This window comes from Coffea arabica, chromosome 2c (genome assembly GCF_036785885.1).
Source record: "Coffea arabica cultivar ET-39 chromosome 2c, Coffea Arabica ET-39 HiFi, whole genome shotgun sequence".
NCBI lineage: Eukaryota > Viridiplantae > Streptophyta > Magnoliopsida > Gentianales > Rubiaceae > Coffea > Coffea arabica.
Genome location: NC_092312.1, coordinates 34,073,400 through 34,096,152, shown reverse-complemented (window position 1 = coordinate 34,096,152; position 22,753 = coordinate 34,073,400). Strand labels below are relative to the sequence as shown.

The following is a 22,753-nucleotide window of genomic DNA, read 5'->3' as shown; positions in this document are numbered from 1 at the left end:
CCTTGTTTAACAGGTTCCCCCATGTATGACACCAACTCAGTTTGCAAATGCGAGTGGATGTGGCGGGACATGGACATTTGGGGCTGCTACGAGAAAGCAACATGTTGTGAAAACCACTGCTGACAGTGCTAGTGAAGTACCAAGTGAAAGTGTATCTAGATCTTTAAGAAGCAACGTAACATCCAACACTAAAAATCAGGTTAGTGTAGATAATTTTCATAGAATTTAGTTTTTGTTACTATCAGGTAATTTGCACTAATAACTAATTCTCAAACTTAAAAATCTACCTTTTAGTTTGCAAAATACAGACCAGATTTGGAGTTCAATTGCTATCCAGCCAAGGGTCCTCAAATGCTTCTCCAAGCCAAGTGGAAAAGTGACTTTCTGGTCATGTTGGACCTGCCCCTAGACGTGTTGTTTATTTTGTCCTATTGGATAATGATATTATGTTGCTTTTTTGCTGGTTGGTTGGTGCCTTTTAAGGTAGCAGAATGACTATTTATCTTTTATTTCAGGACGATTAGACACTTGTTGTAATGATGGTGTTTTTATGGCAAGTAGACTGTGGAAAAACATTTGTTATTGTAAGCATGAAAATGCACCCGGTTGCTAAAATTGATATTTTGAATTAATATGTGTTGACAAATATGTTTTGTACATGAAAAAAGTTCCGTTAGGTCTCTTTTTCAACTAATAATGTCCGGTTTCTAATTCTTTAATCTGTAAGAATTGCTTCAATTTGAAAAAACTCGAATGTTCTTATAATTTGGAAAATTATGAAAAGAAAAGGACCACTAGGGAAATTTTTTTTATAACATATCACTTGAGAAAAAATAGACCTTATAATGGAATAACTATATAATTTTCCTTCTAAGATTGTCTTTGCTCGATGACGTGCAAACAGGTTATGAAATTCCACACTTCGATATCATCATATTTGCAATGTCTTGACAAGGTATTGCGTAAAATAAAAAATTTTGTGAACAATTTAAGAAAATAGAGGAAAGAAAAGCCTTTTAATCCTTGTTTTATACTTAAAGTTAAAGTACGAGGGGTGGGTATTTTTGTCATAAAAGTTTTCACCAAACTTTAGTTAATTAGCAGGATAATTTTTAAATGGGTTAATGGTCAATTATCTATTTTGATTTAACGGATGGAGTTACATAACTAAAAGTTAACGTTGAAAACTAAACTGATATTGGGTTGGGGTATAGTTTAAAGGTAAACTAATAAATAACTAGTTATCATTCATTTTTTACCTTGAGTTTCATGTGAACTCGTAACAACCTCTTCAAAATCCATGCAGAATTTTTTGTCGTAGAGTTGTATCCTCCTTTTTCTTTCTAAGAAAAAAAGAAAAGAGCCAAAAAAAGAGATAACCAACCAAAAAAAAAAACAGAAAAAAAGAGGGAATCTGAGGAACAAGGGGAGCTCACTGGCGCCGTCACCATTGCCAGAGTTGCTGTCTTCTTGCTGGAACCACCATCACCTGCAAATCATCATCAAGAAAGCACTGTGAGGTTTCCATAATCCCTTTTTGTTTTAATCTCTAGGTTGAGATCAATTTTTTTGGCTACTGAAATTGATATCTTCTTCCCGTATGCTTTGTCATGTGGATAAATGAAATTGGACAATGATACTTGCTGCAATTTCATTGTTTCCTTTTCACATTTTTCTGCCTGAATGAGGCTTGACAAGATATGTTCAGCTCAGCCATAGTCAAATTTCGTGGGAAATATTCAATTTTTGTGATGACCTTAATCTGTTTGACAAAATGCCCAGACGAAATGAGTTTGCCAGTGAGCTGACCCGAGAGTGCGTTTGAGAGACATTTCTCCTTTAAATTCTGCTTCACTTTCCGTTTGGTTCTTGATTTTATGTTTTTTTTTCTTGTGGATATTGTTTCATGATTTGAGTGAGAGAGAGAGAGAGAGGGTTTGTGCGAGTTTCCGGTGAATCGGAACGAGATTTCTGTCTGAAAAAGGAAGAACTATAGCCAAAGGTCTTTCTAAAATGAAAAATCTGACCCAAAGGGACAAATATACCCTTCACCGGTCGCGCGGAATATGTAAAATGTGGTGTTGCGCCGCAGAAGTCGTGCATTGGAGACTCTAAAACAGTTGGAAGACTAAATTGGCTAAAAAAAACCTTAAAGGACGAAATTGGTTTTAGTGTAGAAGTTTAGGGATGAAAATGGTGAAATTCCCTTGCTTTTTTCCTCTTCGCATAGCAGACACACGAATGCTACACAATTAGTGTTTGTATTTTTTTGGTATTTTCAGCTTTGTTTCGAAAGTGGAAAATCCTCGCAAGTGGTTTGGTGCCTCTTGTTCCCTTGCATCCTGGTAAATACATTTCTTGCCATTCTTTTTTCTTTATTTTTTTGCACCACGAACACATATACTGTATAATCAGTATTTTTTTTTGTAATTTTCAACTTTGGTCCAAAAATAGAAAAGGTTTTGTAGTAAAATTTCTGTTCATTCCAGGTTAGTTTACCTTTGATTTGTATCATTAATTTGCTGAAATTTTTGTTAATATTATATGGGCTGATATTTTAAATATTTTAATATTACTATTATGTGCTTATATGTTTGGCTATTTACTCTTATGATAAGTGTTTACTTATGCTTCTTAAGAAGATATAGCTGCACTTTACTGGTTTTATGTGGTATTTTAAGGCATCGGAATATTAATAAAGTATATTTAAAAAAAATTCTTATTGGCCAAAAAATCAGTGATTTTCCCCCCAATTTATGCTTACCCTTCCAATTTACCTTCTATGTACTCTATCTCATCTCCCAACTATGCAATTCTTTTTTTTTCCCAGAAAAAGGAGAGAATCAAAGAGGGGAAAGCACTATACATCTCCCTTCCCAGCTCCTATTTGCCTTCCTAGCCAAAAAACACGAAGAAAAACTCACACTTTCGCATCAATTTTCAGCCATTTGATGAGTTTATTGTTGAGTTTTCTTGCCTTTTTTTTGCAAAATTGACCTCCTAGCAGAAATGTTTGCTTTTGTTATTATTGATTGTTTCATAGGTTTGAAAAAATCAAGAAGAAGCACAGCAAAGTAAACATCCAGTGTTTAAGGTGTGTGATCATCTCTTACAATAGTAGCATGCTTTGTGTTTGATGATTTGCTTCTAAAGGTAGCTTTACCACTAGACTGGTTTAGTTTTCTGAAAATTTACGTGTCCTATTGTTATGGAGTATTAAATGATTTGAGAGATGCTGTTTAGCTTACTGTTTGGTCCTGAACAAAAATGATTTTGCTTTTGCCTTTGTGTTTGTATGCTGAATGATCCTTTAATGTCTTGCAATGGCTCGAACTATCTTTAAATTCCATTGGAAACAATACTTTGATAGACCTAGAAACATTAATTTCATCGATTGTTTTTGACTTTTACTGCATTGTCATGTTAGCGACTATCATAGTTAGAACCAAAGACCAGTTAAAGAGTATTTTCCCAGCTTCTACTTTCTTGGTTCTAATTTTCCACATGTTTTGGGGCTCAACAAATAGAATCTGCACTGAATCATGATTTGTTTGATATAATTTGGTTTCTGTTTAAATTTTGGTTTTAGGAACTGGACATGCACTGATTAATTTCTGGCAAAGATAAGCACTTCTGAGTTCCATACCTTGGTTCATTGAAAGGGGATTGTTCAATGGACAGATCCTAACTGGGGGAGGAGGGGACAAAGACTTTTAACATATCTCAGTCTTCAATTATTTCGCAGCTTCCTTGTTATATTAGTTTCTCTGGTTTTGCACATGGACATGGACTTTGCTTTAAGTACCCTACTGCTATAATGGTTTGCACATGGACATGGTTTCTGAACATGACGACAATTAAGATCTTCCGTGTTCTATTAATTTTAAAAATGAGAGTTACAGGGTAATTTTCAATAATTTTTACACAACAAATTGGGCACAGCCAGAAAATTTCTAGTAACAATTACGTTCAAATATGTGTTTTACGCAATTATAATATTGACAAATGATCTTGAAGAATTTTTAAAATAAGGGAACCAGACCAGTCAGCCCACTCAATTATCAAATCCACTTAACAACCACTAAAAGCCCACTGACCCAATGCTAATGCCCGCTCCCCTTCTCATTCCCTTCGCACTTTCGGCGGCAATTGTAACTCACTGAGTCAACTCACGTTGAATCGTTCGAGGGAGAGTGAGTTGACGTGGGCTCTGGATTCTCCGACTTGCAGGCAATGATTCTGGTACTGGCCAGCCTAATTCCTTCTGACCAAACCTCAGTGCACTAAACAATGAGTGGAATTCGTGGAATACTTTTCCAAACTTGCAAGAAGAAGTTTCACTGTTTGTCCCGAGATGCTGGTCCCAGTGAAGTTTTGAAGAAAAGAATTGCTGAAATGGAGAGGAAGAGAAAGAGGAGAGATCCCAGAAAGAATCAACTTTTCATTGAAGTGCCAGAATCAAAATCTTTTCTTGATACTGCCACCATGCCGATGATCCTCACTGTTGCCGGGACTGCCCTTTTTGCAAAGCTTCTAATGATGGTACACACACACACACACACATTTACTCTGATTCAGTGGATATTAGGCATTTTCTTCGAAAGTTACAGATGATATTTGCTGCAGTGTTTTTTGGATTTGTGGGCCTGTCTTGATTTATCACATTAGCAGAAAATATGGGTCGTTTGGATTTTAGCATTTTCTGTTTTGTTTTTCATTTGGAGGGCTCCGGCTTGCAAATTGAATCGGAAATTGTTTATGAATCTGTGGATGGTAGCTTGATGAGTCGAAGTCTCAAGAGATGATTGAGCGAAAAATAAAGAATGCGCCTCCTGGTCAAGGGAGTGTGAGGATGCTAACTCGGGAAGAGTGGGAAGAAGTTCGAGAAGTGAGACCAAGGACGCCGTTTGAATCAAAGCTTGCCCGTCCAAATGCTCGAATAAGGACTGGGGAACCATTGCATTGGGTAATTCTCTGAATTTCGCTTACTTTTAGATTGAATTAATTTCAATTAACATAAATTGCTCTTCGTCAAAAACGTCTGTAGCCTTGGATATGCTATTGCTTTTGGAATTCATCGATTCTGCTTTGTCTGTGAAGCACTTCAATTGTTTAAATCCTTGCTATCTGTGTTGCTTCTTTTCTGCTGGGGCATTGTACATTAATAATATGGATTCTTGATCTTGCATATGTTAGTGATATTGGAATCCATTGAGGGCCACATGTTTCTACAAGGTATATCTTGGTTATTCTGAAATCCATTGCTGTAGTTAAGTATTTGTCAGTTTCATCAGCATATTAATGGCCTTATGAGCAACTATCAAGGCATCCTAAAATTAACAGTACCAGGTGAGTTGCTATTGGTGCTGTCATAAGAGGCCTTCTCTGATATCAATGTGGCTTTGATAAATAAGATTCTTCATCTCACTTTAGGCTTAATGTGCCTAACAGTATGGTTTCATACCATAGCTGTTATGTGCATAAGGAGTTCTTATTAACTTGAAGAGTTGTATCTCCTGTGTTCTTGCATTTTTGTTTTGTGCTGTATTCATGCCTAGTGAAAATTTGGTATTTCTACAATTTACTATGTAGAGTGAATGGCCGAAATGGTTGCTAAACTATTCAAAAGGCACAGTTTGGTCACCCAACTTTTTTTGTGACCAAAAAGGTCATTCAACTGGAAAAAATGCGATTCAGGTCATTTTGTCAATTTCTACCGACAAACCATCTAATTGCATGGACCCCTGAGCTGGACGAATATTCTCGCATGGGCAAAAAATGTGTCTTAAGTCTCAAGTCTCTAATCTTTCCCTTATCTCTAGTCTCTCCTTCTATCCTTGTACCCAGAAAGACTACAAACACTTTGAAACTCCTCGTTCCACATCACCAAGACGACACTGTTTTCACCATCTTCCTGGATTTTTACACTCACCTCTCTTTTACAGTTCTTCTTAACAGTGCTTCTCCTGAAAGTGTTGAGGGCGATCTTGGGTTCCTTCCACCTGATCTCCATTGTGAATCCTGATGGAGCCGCCCCACCACCTTTATCTGTGGAAGCTGCCTGCACCCACTCATTATTGTTTTTGCCGGTCCCCCTCACTGCTAGAGAACCCTCCAATCTCTATACTTTCAATTTGACCTCGCATTTTCTTGTCTGCAGGGGTGGCCATGGTTGTCACCTCATCATCTTGACCTCTGTTCTGAAATTCTTTCCTTAAATGATAAGACCAAAAGCAAATATAGACCTTTTTATTTTTTAAGGAATTTGCCTAAAGGGGTATGAGATATGAGGAGACTACATAGGAAGATAAAAATGGAGGCAATTCAGGAAAAATGGCTATTGCAATTCAATGTATTTACTGTGTTTTTGTGAGTGTGTTGATGGTTGTGAAGGGGAGAGAAGGAGAGAGAAGAATATTCTGTTAGTATTTGTTTGCTGTGTAGAGAGAGAAAAGAAGGGGGGGGGGGTCTTAAGGACTTTATATAAATGAGAGGGAGAGACTTGAGATTAGGTGGCAACAAAAGGAGCCGAATGGTGTGTCCAACTCAGGGTGAGACGAGGGAGAGACTAGAGAGAGATATTTTTGCCCATGCAAGAATATTCGTCCAGCTCAGGGCTCATGTAATCGGATGGTTTATCGGTAGAAATTGATGAAATGACTTGAATGGCATGTTTTGTCCAGTTGAATGACATTTTTGGCCACAAAAAAGTTGGGTGAAACCATACCATTTTGAATAGTTTAGTGACCATTTTGGCCATTCACTCTACTATGTTTGATCTGCTACTCATCTTCACTAGCCACAATAGATCAAATGGCCACAAGTTTACATGCCACTGCTAGCTCATTTCATTTATTAACGAATTAGTGATGTTAAATGATCCTATGTTTGTTACTTAGAAGTTCAACAAAACTTAACGAACTCATCTTTCTGTTCCTATGTGTGTTTGTCAATGTATGCATACTTGAAGGAGAAAAATTGGTAATATGTTTCATCAAAATCTAGAATGCAAACTGGAAATCGAATTCAGCAGCTGCTCTCATAAGTAGAATGCAGAACAATTGGTTTTATGTACAAAAAGATGGTCTGTTGTCATTCTTACTTGTACATAATTGTAGGGTATTTTCTTTGTAGTTTCCTCAAAATTTTCTCTTTACTATCATCTAGCCTGATAAAGTCCTGAACCCATAGACTTTAATAGTCTGATTAGGATGATTGTGTTTTAGTTCCATGCTTTCTTCCTGTCAGAAAGAGATCTCTTGTTCAGTTAGTATTTCATTTGTGCCGCTTGAGCATGCGTATTTATGTCCTTCACCAAAGCTAATCAGGTGCATAAAGACCAGGATGATCTGAGGAGGTCTGCAAGGGGGCTGTGACAGGAAAACTTTTGGATTTTACTTCATCTTTATAAATTGAAATAGTTGGATATTTAAGGGTTGATTTGAACTCAAATTGCAGAAAATTTGCAAAAGACAGAGATCGGTGGGATAACTATATAATTCTTCTGACTGCCCTTTAGGCGTCAAACTGAAGAATGTTCACATCACTAGAGTAGCTTTCTAAAAGTTGAATTCTGTTATCTTGAGAAAAACCTATGATGCTTTACCTATTCAATGGCATTATTCTCTTGCAACCACTATATATATGAACTTTTGAAACAGTCAAATATGTTTATTTCATTGGGTGACCAGATGTGAGAAAAAGTAGGGAAGAGCTTAAATTAGCAGAAACAGCAAAATAGTAGACTCTAGAACTACTGAGGACCTTCATAGTACTGAACATTTGAATGCATAAAAAGAAACTCTATTTCAGCTGATATCTTCTCATACAAGGGTCATCAACTAAACTCAACTAGATACGAAGTTGGCTGCACATATCTTGAGTGTGCTTACAGCTTTGGAAGAAAAGCTTTTGCATATCTTTTTTCTCTTTATGTTTCATTGTTCCTGTTCTTGTTATGGTTAGCATTTATAGGTAAATGTCAGTCTAAAGTTTTGAAAAGTTGGAAGTGTCAAGATGTGCTAGGTTCTGACTAGCATCCATGATGCTGATCGAAGGGCATCATATAACTCTATACAGCTCATGCATATACTCTGACATTTCTGATGAAGTTTTAGAAGACATCATACTTGATTGAACAATCTGACGTGCTGCCTAGAAAGACGTTAACATTTTTTTTTTTACTTATCCTTCTTTAAGACAATCATTTTATTGAATGAAGTGGCTTTTTTTTTGGTTCCTCTGTAATTTCCTTCTTTGTTCTGTTGATGGGGTCTATATGCGACCCTAAAAGAGGGTCGAAAGTGGACAAGGCGAATGAATAGAAAATGAGTCAGAATTCTTAAGTAACTCCGTAAAGAGACAACAATTTTATTAGTAGTGTATTAACTATATATCTAAATGGACTATAACTGATTAGAAAGTTCTGGATTTACAATTTTTCCGGATGAAAACACAATCACATGAACTATTTTAGAGATAATGATTGTATTTAAGAAACATGATATTCTTTATAGTTCCATATTTAGAGGCTTAGTTGATCAATAAGAACAAATAGTTAACTTGTGATCCTCAGCTCTTAGAAGCTATCTTTTTTTTTTTTATTTGGTACTAAAGTTGTCTTTTGGTTTTTACCCGTATCAGATGGCACCTAATTGAAGAACTCAATGTTTTTATGGGCTTCTACTCAATTCTCATGGAACTGATCTTATAGCTTGTGATAAGCACTACAAGGCATTTGCTTTCACAATTGCTATTAAAAAGTGATATTAGGAGAGAGAAAATAATATGATTTCACCATTGCTTCTCATCTACTAAATTATTTAATTAATCTAATACTAGCTTAAACATTAAAGAAAACACTAGAATTTGTTATTTATTATCAAGGTTTAAATGGCATATGGCTTCAAAAATAACATATCATTCTATATATTTCACTTAATGTAAGATTTAAATTACTTTTTTCAGTTACGAACCTATTGTTAAACATGATCAATAACAAATAATCAAAAAAATTTGTAACCAAAATATTACAAGGAGCGAACTTTAATACCATAAAAATCTCAATAACTAACCTCAATATGTTGACAAGAATATTTATAATGTTAAAGCTTGTTTTCTGTATTATTTTAGTTGCAAATTTTTGATTATTTGCTGTTGATCATGTTTGACAATGGTATGTAATTGAAAAAAGTAATTTGGATCTTATATTAAGTGAAAATGATAAAATGATATATTATTTTTTATGCTATATATGATTTAATTCCTAATGATAAATAGAAAATTTTGGTGTTTTCTTTAATGTGTGAGTTGGTATTCAATTAATTAAATAATATTTTAGATGAGGGGCAATGATGGAATCATGTTATCTTCTCTCTTCTAATATCACTTTTTAATTATAGGTTGGACTTAACTATTACAAGATAATTTATCTCAAGGGAGGTTAGTATAATTTTTGAAACCCAGAGGGAAGCCAATGAAATAGTCAGAAACCTTAGGGGAGGTTTATGAAATTATTCCTTGTTTTAATTTGTTGTTGTTTTCTATCACTTGTTTTAGCACTAATTTTTTGGCGCTCCAAGGGGAAGGGTGTTGCCATAGAAGAAAGCCATGAACAAGAGCAATCTAAAAAGATGGATTCTTTTGTTGGTCTTATGTGCCTTTGCCCACCCCTACCCTCTTCCTCTTGCTTCGTGGATTTGTATGCCCTCTTGTTATATTTCTGTGGACAGAAAAAGAAAGAATAGAATTACAATTGACACAATGGATTAAGCATATACTTCATGATTCAAATCATTTATCTCACACTTTGTAATTGTATTCTTTTCTTTTTTTTTTCCCGTTTCCTTTCCGTTGGGTATTCTTTCTATTTTTCAACATTTTGTTTTTGGTTTTGCTTCCTGGTTTTCTCATTTGAGTTGTAGTAGGAGAAGTCAACACTAGGATCTATTTTTCTAATTGACACAATGTCTTCTTGTATTTTACGACTTTTCCTGAGGTACCTTGTTTCTAGTATTTTGGCAGATTTGACAGACTGATGCTCATGTTAGTTTCTCTTTATGCTATCTGTAGGAAGACGTTAAGGACTGGACAATTGATGTGCTCACAGATGGTTTCACTCGCGCTGAAGAATGTGTTAGACGGCGATCTAATTAGCTTCAGAGAAGAAAGTAAACAGAGCAAAGAATGAAAAACCTTCTAATTTGGTACAATTGATAGTGGCTGTTCCTTGTCAAACGAGTTTGCAAGCTTTTGAGGTTTTTGTTTGTCACGGGTGGAGGTCTTCTGAGCTCTCTTTCCCAAGAAGGAGCTTGCACAAGAAAAATCGCAAGCGTCTCATCGGTTATATCAACAACTTGAAGCTCATTCTGGTTATCTCACGACATAGCTCAGTTAGAATTTCATCGGAGGGTAATATGAATAGATTCCATATCTGTGATTATCAGTTTAACGATGGTAGCTCAACTTCGAAGAGCTTTTTTTGCCAGTGGACTTTAAGCTACTAGCATCAAACTGACTAGGAAAATTGACAAATGGTCTAGTGCCTACTTTGTTCGTTGTGCTCCAAAACTTGCCAGTAACAGTGCCATTCTGGTCTAAATAGGTTGTTGCCATGCGGATATGGTAACCGTTGTCAATCAGCTGTCTGTACTGGCTAATTTATGTATGCTGAAAGACAAAAGTTATAGTATGCAAGCAAAAGTAAAAATATTCAATCGTGCACATTTTACACTGGGTTTAATATAAAAAAGTGTGCATCTCAATTTCTCTTCAGCAGCAAAATTCTGGAAGTTTTGCAATGATTAAAGGTGAAAGGGGCAATTGTTTTGGCAGCATAGCAAACTTCAGTTAAATTAGACACTTTCTGCCAAAGACGTTGTTTAATTTGTTTCTGAAGCAACTGGATTGACTAATAGAGGAAATAATTGTTTTAGTTATCCTGCCTAGCCAATAATTCAACTTCAGGGGTCATCGTACCTCGGCTGGTAAATAAGCGATAAATGTCAATGATCATCTACGGAGGGAAAATGGGCTACTCTGACATGGAGGATATGGTTCTCATCCAAGGCCAGCGTGGGGCTTCTGTGCATTTGTATGGGTAACTGTCTGTTATATGAATTAATGCCCTTGCCATTCATATTTACTGAATGCCATTAATAATAGCAAAGCAGAAAGCCAAAATTTCATCATTTTTTGAAATTAAAGGAATAAAATTATTAGCCCCTCAAAACTGTGGGGACAAATATTCGAGGTAATTGTCCTTATTTTTTTTTTAAACTTGAGCAACAATTTAGGACATTCAGTCGCGGGCTTCTCCTTGTTTCACAGGCCACAATGCAATGCAACTGTCTTTCAAGAAGGGGGTGTGCTTGATGCTACTAATATGCTTGGCCCTTTAATTTTTTTGTAAACAAATTCAGAGTGCTGCTAGTGAACTAATTATGCATTTTATTTGTTAATATTTCCCCTTTTATTTTGTTAGAATATGGTGTTAATTGCTAGATTCTACTCATATATATTTTTTGATGTTGTTATTAGGAAGTTGTGGTGAAAAGAGAATAAAAAGTGAGTTAAAAGTGGAATTTTCAAAAGACTTTACAAAATGCAGTCACGTCTTAACTTGTTATGAAGTTCCAACATTTTGCCATTTGAAGTGGATCCCATTGCACGAAGAAATCATTGTTACACCATCTCATGTCGTTGCAACTTGATTGGTCATGAGTTACCATTATTTTATTAGGAACTGAGGAGTCATGACTCATGACTTTAGTTTATTGGGAGGTAGTTTTAGTAAGTGGACTTCGATTAGAAAATTTTTTCCTTTTTCAAGAAGTAATAAGGAATAGGAAGGGGAAGTCTGACGTATTTTTTTCTTGTCTAGCAATTGAACAAGCTCTCTCCTTATTCCTTTTATTCTTTTTCTCTTCAAAAATAAACCCTAGTTTTTCTTTGGCTATGATTCCATCGTGAGGAGTGGCTGAACTCACTTTCTAGTTAGAGGATAATCAAAGTTTTGGTTCATCGAATACTGTGAAATCTAATTTGATTTATTTATTTCATTTATTTATAAGTCTTTATATGGAAAAATAATTCAAAACGTCCATCACATTTTATAAAATGATTTTTTCATCTCTCATTTTTAAAAGTATAATTTTATATCTCTAACAAAATCACATTGGTCAAATTTGATGCTTATCTATATTTTTTACTAGTTTTTCCTCACAATCCACCACGTACCTTGCACTTGATCATTTTTTATGGGTAAAATTGTCAAATCACATTTCACATAATCTGATTTATAGTCCATCATATTTCACAAGATGAATTTTTTTGTCACAAACATTTTACAAAATGAAAATTTTCATCCCTCATTGATTATGTGTAAAAATAGTTTTTCTTATTTTTGAAAATCTATGCATATGTCTATTTGATTTAACTCGAACAGCATAAATAACATACAATATATCTTTATTTGATTTCACCCGAACTAACTAATTGTAATTGTAGGTGAATTCAAAGACAAATATATTACATGCTACTTGTATTATTCAGGTGAAATTAAATAAATATATATATATATGGATTTAAAAAAAAAAAAAGTTATTCGTGCACATGATTAATGAAGGATGAAAAAATTTATTTTATGAAATGTGAGAAACAAAAAAAATTCATTTTATAAAATATGATAGGCGAAAAAATTTATTTTGTGAAATATGAGAAATTATAGATTCGGATTATGTAAAATTTGATTTAACAATTTTGCCTCTCAAATATAATCACGTGCAAGGCACATGCAGGATTCCCATAAAAAACTAGTCAAAACCTAGATAGGGGCCAAATTGGACCAATATAAATTTGTAAGGGACATAAAATTATACTTTTAAAAGTGAGACGAAAAAAGTCATTTACAAAATGTGAGGGACATTTTGAATGATTTTTCATATATATACATATATATATATATATTTCCTGTTCATTCATGATTATGATTATTTTATACGATTATATAACTTGCCACTATTTAATTGTTAGAATAATCTATTGTCATCCAAAATATTAAATCTATAATTGTTTGGTAGCTTTAGCTTTTGTGACGAGTGATATAATTTGGTTGTAATAGAAACTTTTGAATATATGTTACTAAAATATATAATCTAATCTAAATAAACCAAGTTTATGCATTTGTCAGTTAGAATTTGTAGTTTCTCTAATTATTATTGCTATCAATAGATTAAATCCTAAGATCTTATTTAGGGTTGTCTAACCGGCAAGATAAATAATCACAGAGTTTGTTATGATTATCGAAGTAGTAAGGAGAGGTAAGTTGTCAAAAGTTGTTGACAACCATAACCAATTTAATTATAAATAAATGATTTTATCTTTGCATCAATGATTAGTTAAATAAACCAAAGTTGAGATTAGACCTTTGAATAGAGAGTTGTCTATTGTTGATTTACATTTATTTAATTTTTGAATTATTGTTTTATTTAACTAAATTACCTAGGTTAATTTCTAACAATCCCCAATTTTATGTATTGTCATTTTATAAGAAAATAAATTACCCAGTCCCTATGGATATAACCATACTCATCGCTATATTTGAATTATATTTTTAGAGTAGGAATTTATTTTTGCTGGTTTGACACCAAACAAATTTTGGTGCCGTTGCTGGAGACTGGTGCCTTATTGATTTAATTTTAATTTTAATTTTCCTCTCATTATGTTATTAGTTTATGGCTGACAATAATCAATAATTTAATGATAGACATGATTTCATTCACAGGAGGGTTAATAAGATATGTGTATCTTTTATTGATCAACGTTTACATTTTCTAACATCTCTTGTAGAAAAGTTGGTTGTAGGGCAAGTGTAGCAAATTAAAACATGTGGAATTTATTATGCCTTGAGTCACCCAACTGACATGTGCTCCACACTCCAAGATGATTTGAATGCTCATGTGAATGTTGTTGGAGGTTTTTCAAGCCCTTCCAAAAGGGGTATAATCCTTATTCGAACACATATACTAAAGGATGGAGAGATAACCTCAACTCTTGTTATGCAGCAAGGCCACCAATTCCACAGCAACAATTAACTTTTATGCCAAGTGTGCCTCTTGAAGAAATTGTTAAATCATTAGCAACTAACACACAATAATTTCAATAAGAGACAAGAATGAGTTGAAATCTAGAGACTCAAATAAGTTAGCTGGCGTCTGCGGTGAGTCTATTGAAGTCTCAAGTTTTGGAAAAATTATCCTCACAGACCATTGTCAATCCCGAGCAAAATGTGAGTGCAATTACCTTGAGAAGTGGAAAAGAGTTGCAAGAGCAAAGAAAGGAAGTATCCAAGTATGAGATTGAAGAGAAAGAAATTGAGAAAGAAGCAATGTAGCCCCAAACTCAAATCCCTCCAATGAAAGAGTCTAGTGAAGAATCCCCAACTATGGTGATTCCTTCGCCATTCCCAAACCGATTTGCATGATCCAAGAAAGAGGAGGAGGAGCGAGAAATTCTGGAAATGTTTCACAATGTTGAGAAGCTGAATGGCAATGATAAAGTCTATAAGGGGAAAATGCGTCAACTATACTACAACAGAAATTACCTCCTAAGTGTGGGGATCTAGAAGGTTTTGAGCTTGATGGACCAGATAAGTTAGGAGCTGTAGTGACCAAGCATCTTGAATCGAGAAACAAAGTAACTCATTTGCTTAAGGATTACTAGCATAAGGGGGAAATAATGAAAAGAGTTAAAAGATTTTATTCTCCTTGAACAAACATGACATCATCTAGCCAAAGATGTTAAAGAAAAGCGTTACTTGAGAGACAACCCAAGAATTTCAATTTTACTCATTTTGTATTTTTTTATTGTTTTTGTGTTAAAGTTAAGCTTATATTGTTTCTTTTTGATAGAAGACTTTTTGTTGTAGGCCATGGATGCGTTCCATGATGCTTTCATTTGTTTTAGAAGCAATTTCTTAGGCATAAGACCTTTTGTTACAGCAAGTGCCCACATCTTATATCCAATTTCAGATTTGAGATAAATCATGCCTACGCTATGTGCTAAATGCAAATTGGTGATTTGGAGGTTTGGATGGATAGAAGACCCTTCCTTACATAGCCCTCCAATACCGTGATCCTAAATTGAACCTCACTGCATGCTTTTATCCGGATTGGTTTTTAAGCCACCTATTTCTCCCTAAATGCTTAGCTCAAAGGAGTCCTCTTCTTCTTCTTTTTGTAGTAAGTTTCATCCATTGAGGATAATGTATGATTTTGCTATGAAGGAGGGGATATTTCAGGTGTACAAATTTTTCATGAAAAATTTAAAATTTTTAATTTGGTTATGGATTTTCTTGTGTTATGAAAATACAGTTAGGATGTAAATATGAGTAATGCAACGTTATTAGCATGAGTGTGTTATTTTCTTACAATCAACTTGAATGATGGAGGTACAAGATTTGACATATTTTTAACTAATTTGTGAGCTTTTGAGCCTATGGAGCATGTTGATTATATTTGCTCAATTTTTTTTGTTGACATGTTATCACATGTGGTTTGATATTCTAGAACTTGCTTTTGTGGTTTGATATTTTAGAACTCGCTTTGTTATGCATGTTGAGACTACACTTGAATTTGATGCATTAAAATGATAAGGGCAATTAGGTTTAACCCCTTTTTGACTTTCTAAAGACCAGCCCTAATTATATTTTTCCCTAGTTAACCATGTTTGAGCCTTGACTTGTTCTCTGTTTAATAAACATAATTATTACCTTAATCTTTTTGTTTGCATCTTCTTATTTGAACCCTGGGTCAAAGGAATACTATAATATTCTTACTTGATGATTTCAAGAGTTGTTTCGAGACTTGATTGAAGTTGGCAAGTGTATTTATATTTCAATGTTAGCAATATCTTGTGGAAACCAAAAAAAGGAAAAAGGAAAAAATTTAAAAAAAATAAAAGAGTGAAAAAGCTGTGAGGACTTGCAAATTCCTTATATTTTTCTTAAAAATACCCTTTTATTTGGAAATTATTATTTTATAATAGCCCTACTACTCAATCACCCCACAATAAGTGCAAATGAACCTAGAAAGTAGGGTTTCACTTTTCGTGTTTTAAGTCAGAATGAATTAGGGTTTTACGTCTTTTCGCAGTATGAGTAACCGGTATGGAATGTGTACTAAATTTGGTGATTAAGGGTAAGTTTTAGATGATATTAAGTGTGTGAATAGAAGTAATAACCATAAGATAGTGAATTATAAGTGAAAACCCTAGTACGTGCGAAATACGAAAAAACGGGTTGAACCGACGGGTACCGTTTGTTACCGATGGAATACATCACTTGACCATCACTTTATTACCTTAATCCCTTTATGTTTACTTGACTAATCAGCCCTAAATTACCACTTAATCCAGCCATCTTTGTTGACTAAAGAAAAGGAAGAAAGAAAAAAAAGTGAGATGTAATATTGTGATGACACTTGGCAAGCATCTACCCATTTTTGACCAACTCAAGTCTAAGCTTCTTATCCCTTTCTTGGAGCTCAATTTCTGTCTTCTAAGCTTCATTGTGCACGAAATTTAGAGAGGAAAAAGAGAGAAAGAAACCACTTCATTCAAGCTTGCTTTCTTGCTCAATCTTGCAAACTAACCGATAGATTCACCAAATAATCCATAGAAGTTGCTTAGGAGGGTGGATTATCATCTTGGAGTGGAAAGTTTTGGTGGTTGAAGCTTCCTAGGGGCTGTTGTGCTTCTCCAATTCTAGGTAAGGATGGTATTATTTCATGGTTGTGCTACTTATTGGTTTACAAGTGAAAGTTATGGCTTGTTAGGTAACTTTCAGGGTTTTAGTATTAGTTTTGGTAAATTCCAACTCTATAGTGTAAAAAATTCAGCTTTAGTTGTTGGAATGATGGTTGTTTGGATGGTATATGGTGTATGTAGGCTTGTATAGGAGGTAGTAGTAGTGGTTTTAAGCTAGAAATGTGAAGTTACACATTAAATTCTTGACATTCCAGAATTGAGATTTCTTATGGTTCAGTTCTGTCCGTTTCTGTTTGAGTATGTTAGAAACTGAATCAGCCTTAGCACAAAATATGAAAGTTGTAGGTAATGATGTTTTATAATTGTCTACAAAATTTTAGCTCAATCGGAGCACTGTAACTCATGAAAAGACAAAAATTACCACTGAGACTGCCCTAGGTAGAGTCCAGCAGACAGTTTTGACATTTCCTCATGTTGGCTGCGTTTTTCACCTTGATCCGTACCAAACCAGTCTTTAGCCAAAACATGAAACTTTTAGCCCTATGTTTTATATTTCCAACGCCACTGAGAACACCTCAATCGGATTTCGGTAGCCTGAGTTATTGTTGTTTACGTATAGTACGGTTAACTAGCCTGAGTGTGAGATTCTGGTTCTGTAATTTGACATTTTGACCTAGCTACACTACGAACTGGACTGAGTGGTCTTCATCAAAGTTGTAGGTCTTTGTCTTAGCTTCGAAACGGTATACATTGTATTCCAATCCAATAAGCATAGCCTCATTTATGCCCATTACGCAAAACAACATCAAATCTGTCTTTTGTTTTCAACTTAAACTTCATTTCCGCACATGTTCCTAGCTTGGTTTGGTACTTGTATGACTTTGAGCCTATTGAACCATTATTGAAATGAGATGATTTTGTGTGTGACTTTGGGACTGATTGAGGAAATGAATGAAGCCATAAATGGCTAGAAAATAGGTAAATACAAAGGGCGTGTTGTCCAAATTTACGCTCGAGAACTAGGTAGATACTTGCGACTTGTATAAGGCTTGAGAGCGAATACCACTTGAACCATCTAGAATATTTGCAACCTCTTTTATCAAGGCACATAAGTTGGATTTCGGCCGAACCTTGTACCCTTGGAAAAAATGAAATTTACAGCTAATAGAAATACGTTTTTTTTGTCACTCTGACTCAAATGGAGATTTTAAAGTTTTACGAGTGAGCATAAAAACCATATTTATATTTTGTACTAGTACATATTCGAATTTTCTTGGAATCACTTAAATCTTTGATAGTTGAAACATAATGTGTTCTTTTGATTATATTAGGGTTCATCGGTGACTAACGGTATTATCCAGCAAGATATTTTGGATATTATTTTGCGTAAATATGTGAGTGTTCCTTTTTTGTTATATTTTCATTGACTATATGGCTTGTTCTTGACTATATGGCTTGTGGTGGATGTATGATTGCATGTTCCATGTTATCAATGACTGTTAAAACGAATTTTACTAGGCGAGTGTGTGAGAACCCGTAAAACCCTAATTATTTTCCTAGGGTTTATTTCCCATTAATTGCATGTTTTCTGCATTTTTTGGCTTAGAAATATTTTCTTAGTGGATTTTATGAGCAATTATAGTTTTAAGATGATTTTTCTAGCATTGGTGAAATTTTAGAAAATTAAGAGTAAATAGTGGACGTGGGACCCATTAGTGCGAAAAGTTCGGAAAAATTCGGCCAATAAGGTTAAGTTTCGGATACTGTGTGAAATTTATCGGGTGTTAAGAGATAAGTAGAATGTGTGAAGTGATTGATGTGAGAGGGAAAAAGAAAGATAAGAATGCATTAATGAGTGTGACAAGTGTCACAATATGATTGGGTGGACTTTAAGAAATACTATTCACATTTTTGACTTTTTTTGACCCAAGGATTAAATATCAAAAAAATGCCCAAAATTCACCATTTTTCTCTTCCTGGTGGCCAGCTCTCTCCTTGCAAAGAAGAAGGAAATTCCACCAACTTTCAAGCTTCCATAAGCTTCAATCTTCCATAAACAAAAGTTTAGACTAGATTTTACTCCATAAAATCCTATCTTCAAGTGCTAGTAAGGGTTGTAGTGAAGTTTGTTTGAAGAGCTAAGTGTCCAACACCTCTCTACATCTCTTGTTTCTTGGTAAGTTATGCTTGAACACCCTACTACACCTAATGATGGTATTATTATGCTTAGAAGTGGCTTGAGTGTTGGAATATGTGATTTATCTCTTGATTTGGCTTGTTTTGGTGAAAATTTTATTTTATTGGGAATTTTTCTGGTTTAATATGAAATGAATGTTGTGGCCATCTTTGATGATTGGCAATGGACTATAATGGCTCTAGTAGGTATGTTTGATAAGTATTTGCAATCAATTTTGGATTTGGATGGAAAAATGGAAAATTAGGGTTCATAAAACCCCAATTCTGTCCGGTTTTAGATCATAGGGTTAGAGGCCGAATTAGACTTTGCTCAAAACATAAAAGTTGTAGGTATTGATGTGTTTGAGGTGCCTGTAAAATTTCATGTCATTTGGATTAGTGTAGAGTGAGATATGACGAAATTACTGAAGCTGTTCTGCTTTGATCAGAATGCGAAAACTGCGATAGTAATTGGCCTTTTTGACTGGAATTGGTTTGGATTTTGGAGTTGGTGTCTTCTGATGAAATGTAGCTGGATGTCTTAGCTAACTTATACCTTTGGAATTTCGGCATTTGGACTTGTATGGACTGAGATATACCGATTACAGTTTTCTGTGTTTTGCAAACCTGTTTTGGTGATTTTGGTTTAGTGTTTGGCATTTTTGACCTAGTTGGGTCAGGAACTGGATTGAGTGACCTTCTACATTGTTGTAGCCCTGTTCCATAGCTTCGAAACGGTGGGTCTTACACCCCCATCCGATAATTGTAGTGAGAGTTGTGCCATTACCGCATTATGACGTCAAAACTGATTTTCTTATCAAGGCCTAAGTTAAAGCCCTTTTCTTAATTTCTGGTTTGCTTTCATGCTTGTATATGTTTATAAAACCCTATTGGGGTTGTAATTGGCATGGCTTTATGGCTCGGTATCGAGTCTCATTGAATGTGTTACATGTTTTAGGACGTGACGGTAGCTCACGACGTCTTGGTGATCACGGTGTATGAAACACCACTTTCTTGCTTGGTGAGTATACTACTCACTTACTTGTTATAATGTGGCTTTGCTATGTGTGTTTGATGCCTTGAAGGCTTAATTGGTTATTGGAAGTGATTGAGGTGAGGGTGTACTTGACCGCCCTCACCCCTTGTAATTTCCTTCATGGCTATTTACCGTTTTACTGAAATACTGCATTTGTTATATGAGATACTGAATTCCATGCATGGAAACTGATTTGGTGTCGTTGGACGAGTATCCAACGGCTTTACTGCATTACTGAACTCAACCCCGTATGGTAGTTAATTGGATCGAGCCGGCGAGGGCTTGGTCGTGAAAATCATCATGCCACGGGGACTGTACTGGGGAACCTTGTGGTAATGAGACCCTTGGTTCCGGTATACTCGAGTATTACCAAAAGCTACTGAAATGGAGTGCGGGCCCGGTTGGGGTATGTTGGGTGGAAGGAAGTGGAAGTAAAGGGTGGTCTACGGTTTGGTACTTGTAACATTGACGGAGAGTCAATGAGGTTGGATCAAGATTTCAAGTGTGGAAATGGGCTCTTGAGAGCCGACTGTATCCTTTTACCATTTTACTCCATTGCTTATGGTGTACTTTAAGTGATTCGTTATGCTTATGTGACTTTGGTTGCTAATGTAGTAGTATACCACTGGGTTTTAGCTCATTCCGTGTTATTTGTTTTCCTTACAGGGATATAACTACTTTTGTGAATGGATTGGATAGTCATTTGCCAAATTGAGCTTGTAAATGTCTTTTGTATAGCTCTTGAAATGAAACCCTAATGTGTAACGGGTTCATTTCCTTTTGATAGGCAAACCGAATATGTACTTCTTTAATGGATGGCTTGTATTGGCCTAATTGCACTTGTATGAACTAGTTAGATATTTTGGCATGCCGTTTTGGGCTTGTAAATGTTGAATTGATGTATATATATGCTTGGTTGACGTTTGGATGAATTTCGGATCAATGCGATTTTCAAACGGAAAGAAAAAAATTGGCGAAGTTGAACAGTGGCGAATCCGGCCAGGAATCCGGCCAGAAACTGGCCGGATAGCAGGCCGGATTGCCTGAGAAAAAATAGAACCCGGCCAATTGCTCTCTGGCCGGTATCCGGCCGGACAATCCGGCCGGATTCTTGGCCGGATTGGCGGCGGGATTGCGATGGAAGAAAAAAATAATAATTTTTTTTGGGGCTTGCTCTCGGCCCAGTATCCGGCCGAGAATCCGGCCGGAAATCCGGCCAGATTCTGGCCGGATTCTGACGTGGCCTGCACTATTCATTTCGGCTTCGAATTTTCGTTTTTTTTATTTTGTGATTTTGACTTGTTTGCGCGCAATGAGATGTTCCGGAACGTAATAGATTGACGTAAACTGTACCGTTAGTCCTGGCGAGAGTTGGGCAGGCAGTCCGCTACCCCCTTTAGTTCGCCTTAGGGAAAGGTGGGGCTGTCACAGGTGGTATCAGAGCCTAGGTTTGAATTAGCCTGGGTGTAATAGAAGTGCTCGATTTGAGGACTCTATTGTTTATGTCCATTAAGTGTATTTATGTTATCTCTTCCTTTGCTATAGGATGGATGCGAGTGGAGATCTGAGTGACCGCTCGGCAGGAGATCGTCCTCGTATCACGCTGCCGCCAATTAAGTATCAACTTAAGCAGAAAGGGGCCGTAGTTCGTTGGAGCCCGGCCAGCCGCGTTCGACAGTGCGAGTGCCGTAGCAACTATGCCTACCCAAACGTTCTAGTGTTGGCGGTGGCGAAGGAACGTGAGGAGCTTGCTAAGGATAATACTAAGCTGGAAGCTGGGGTTGCCAAGTTGGAGGCCGAGGTGGCCCAGGTTAGGGCGACCAATGAGAAGCAAGCCTCGCGTATTAAAGAGCTAGAATATGATGTACTTGAGGTCGAGGGCAGAGTTGATGATCTCTGCGACCAACTGAGAGATGCACGCGAACGCGAGGTTAAGCGAGCTCGCAAGGTCAGGGGTCGTGCTGAGGCGATCCTTAACCTGTGCGACGACGGGGTCGAGGAGTCTAGTGATGAGGCCTCGTATGCTGGGGCCGAGGCCGGGGAGGAGTCTACCCCATCGCCTGGGTCCCAGACCCCAGCGACTGATTAGGCCTTGACTATTAGGCCTCTTTTGGATAGTGGTGGTTTTGAATGTACATAGGGATAGGGATAGAGCCTTAACTAACCATTTTGGATGTAGAGTTAGCTACGTGTAAATTTCTTTTGATAGGCCTATCCTCGGGAGGATCGTTTATGTACGTACGTGCCTTGGCCGTACTTGACTGACTGCTTGTATATATATGTTTGGCGTGTATATATGTGTGCTTGTGACCCTGTGTGAAATGTATCAATATGTGTTATGTGAAAGTTTATGTGTTACTTACCTGCTTTATTACTGCTTTGGTTTAGTACTTTTGCCTAGACCGAGTGAACTTATGGAAGGAACACGAAGTGGTCGGGGACGCGGGCGCGGTAGGCAACCCACACCGGTTAGGGAAACGGGGGAAGCTTCTACTGGACCAAATCCTGAACCCCAAATAGACCCTAATGTGCAAATCGCTGCTGCTATGCAGCAAATGACCAATTTATTAGCACAAGTAGTGCAACAACAGGGTCAGAACCCAAACCCTAACCCCAGAAACCCTGGCCATCATATCGAGAGCGAAGATAGGGCGTTAGAACGTTTCCAAAAGTTTTCTCCGCCAAAGTTTATTGGAGGACCCGACCCTGATGTTGCTGAGAAATGGCTTGAGAAGATGGTAGACATATTTGCAGCTTTACACTACCCAGAGGAACGGC

At 36.2% G+C, this 22,753-nt stretch overlaps 1 protein-coding gene and 1 long non-coding RNA gene across 16 annotated transcripts; both read left to right on the top strand.

Moving 5' to 3' along the window:
* The first annotated feature begins 1,179 nt into the window (after nucleotides 1–1,179).
* On the top strand, nucleotides 1,180–10,724 carry LOC113727238 (uncharacterized). 15 transcript variants are annotated; one of them, XM_072075810.1, is made up of 6 exons: nucleotides 1,180–1,515; nucleotides 2,283–2,345; nucleotides 3,044–3,094; nucleotides 4,231–4,542; nucleotides 4,778–4,966; nucleotides 10,072–10,724. In XM_072075810.1, exons 4-6 carry the CDS (start codon nucleotides 4,291–4,293, stop codon nucleotides 10,153–10,155), a joined length of 525 nt encoding a protein of 174 aa, XP_071931911.1. In that variant the 5' UTR covers nucleotides 1,180–1,515; nucleotides 2,283–2,345; nucleotides 3,044–3,094; nucleotides 4,231–4,290; the 3' UTR covers nucleotides 10,156–10,724. The 15 variants fall into 15 exon arrangements, with proteins under 15 accessions (XP_071931911.1, XP_071931914.1, XP_071931916.1 ...); XM_072075805.1 differs by having other exon boundaries at nucleotides 1,181–1,515; nucleotides 3,590–4,542; XM_072075812.1 differs by having other exon boundaries at nucleotides 1,181–1,515; nucleotides 3,008–3,094.
* A 5,854-nt stretch (nucleotides 10,725–16,578) lies between these two features.
* On the top strand, nucleotides 16,579–20,824 carry LOC140035917 (uncharacterized). Its single transcript, XR_011839812.1, has 3 exons — nucleotides 16,579–16,765; nucleotides 19,898–19,960; nucleotides 20,642–20,824. It is a non-coding gene; the product is annotated as an uncharacterized lncRNA (long non-coding RNA).
* The last annotated feature ends 1,929 nt before the right edge of the window (nucleotides 20,825–22,753 follow it).

Coding starts and splice junctions, on each gene's coding strand:
- LOC113727238 (XM_072075816.1), top strand. CDS start 4,291: ATGAGTGGAATTCGTGGAATACTTTTCCAAACTTGCAAGAAGAAGTTT. Junction 4,543..4,777: donor TTGCAAAGCTTCTAATGATG/GTACACACACAC, acceptor TGTGGATGGTAG/CTTGATGAGTCGAAGTCTCA. Junction 4,967..10,071: donor CTGGGGAACCATTGCATTGG/GTAATTCTCTGA, acceptor TGCTATCTGTAG/GAAGACGTTAAGGACTGGAC.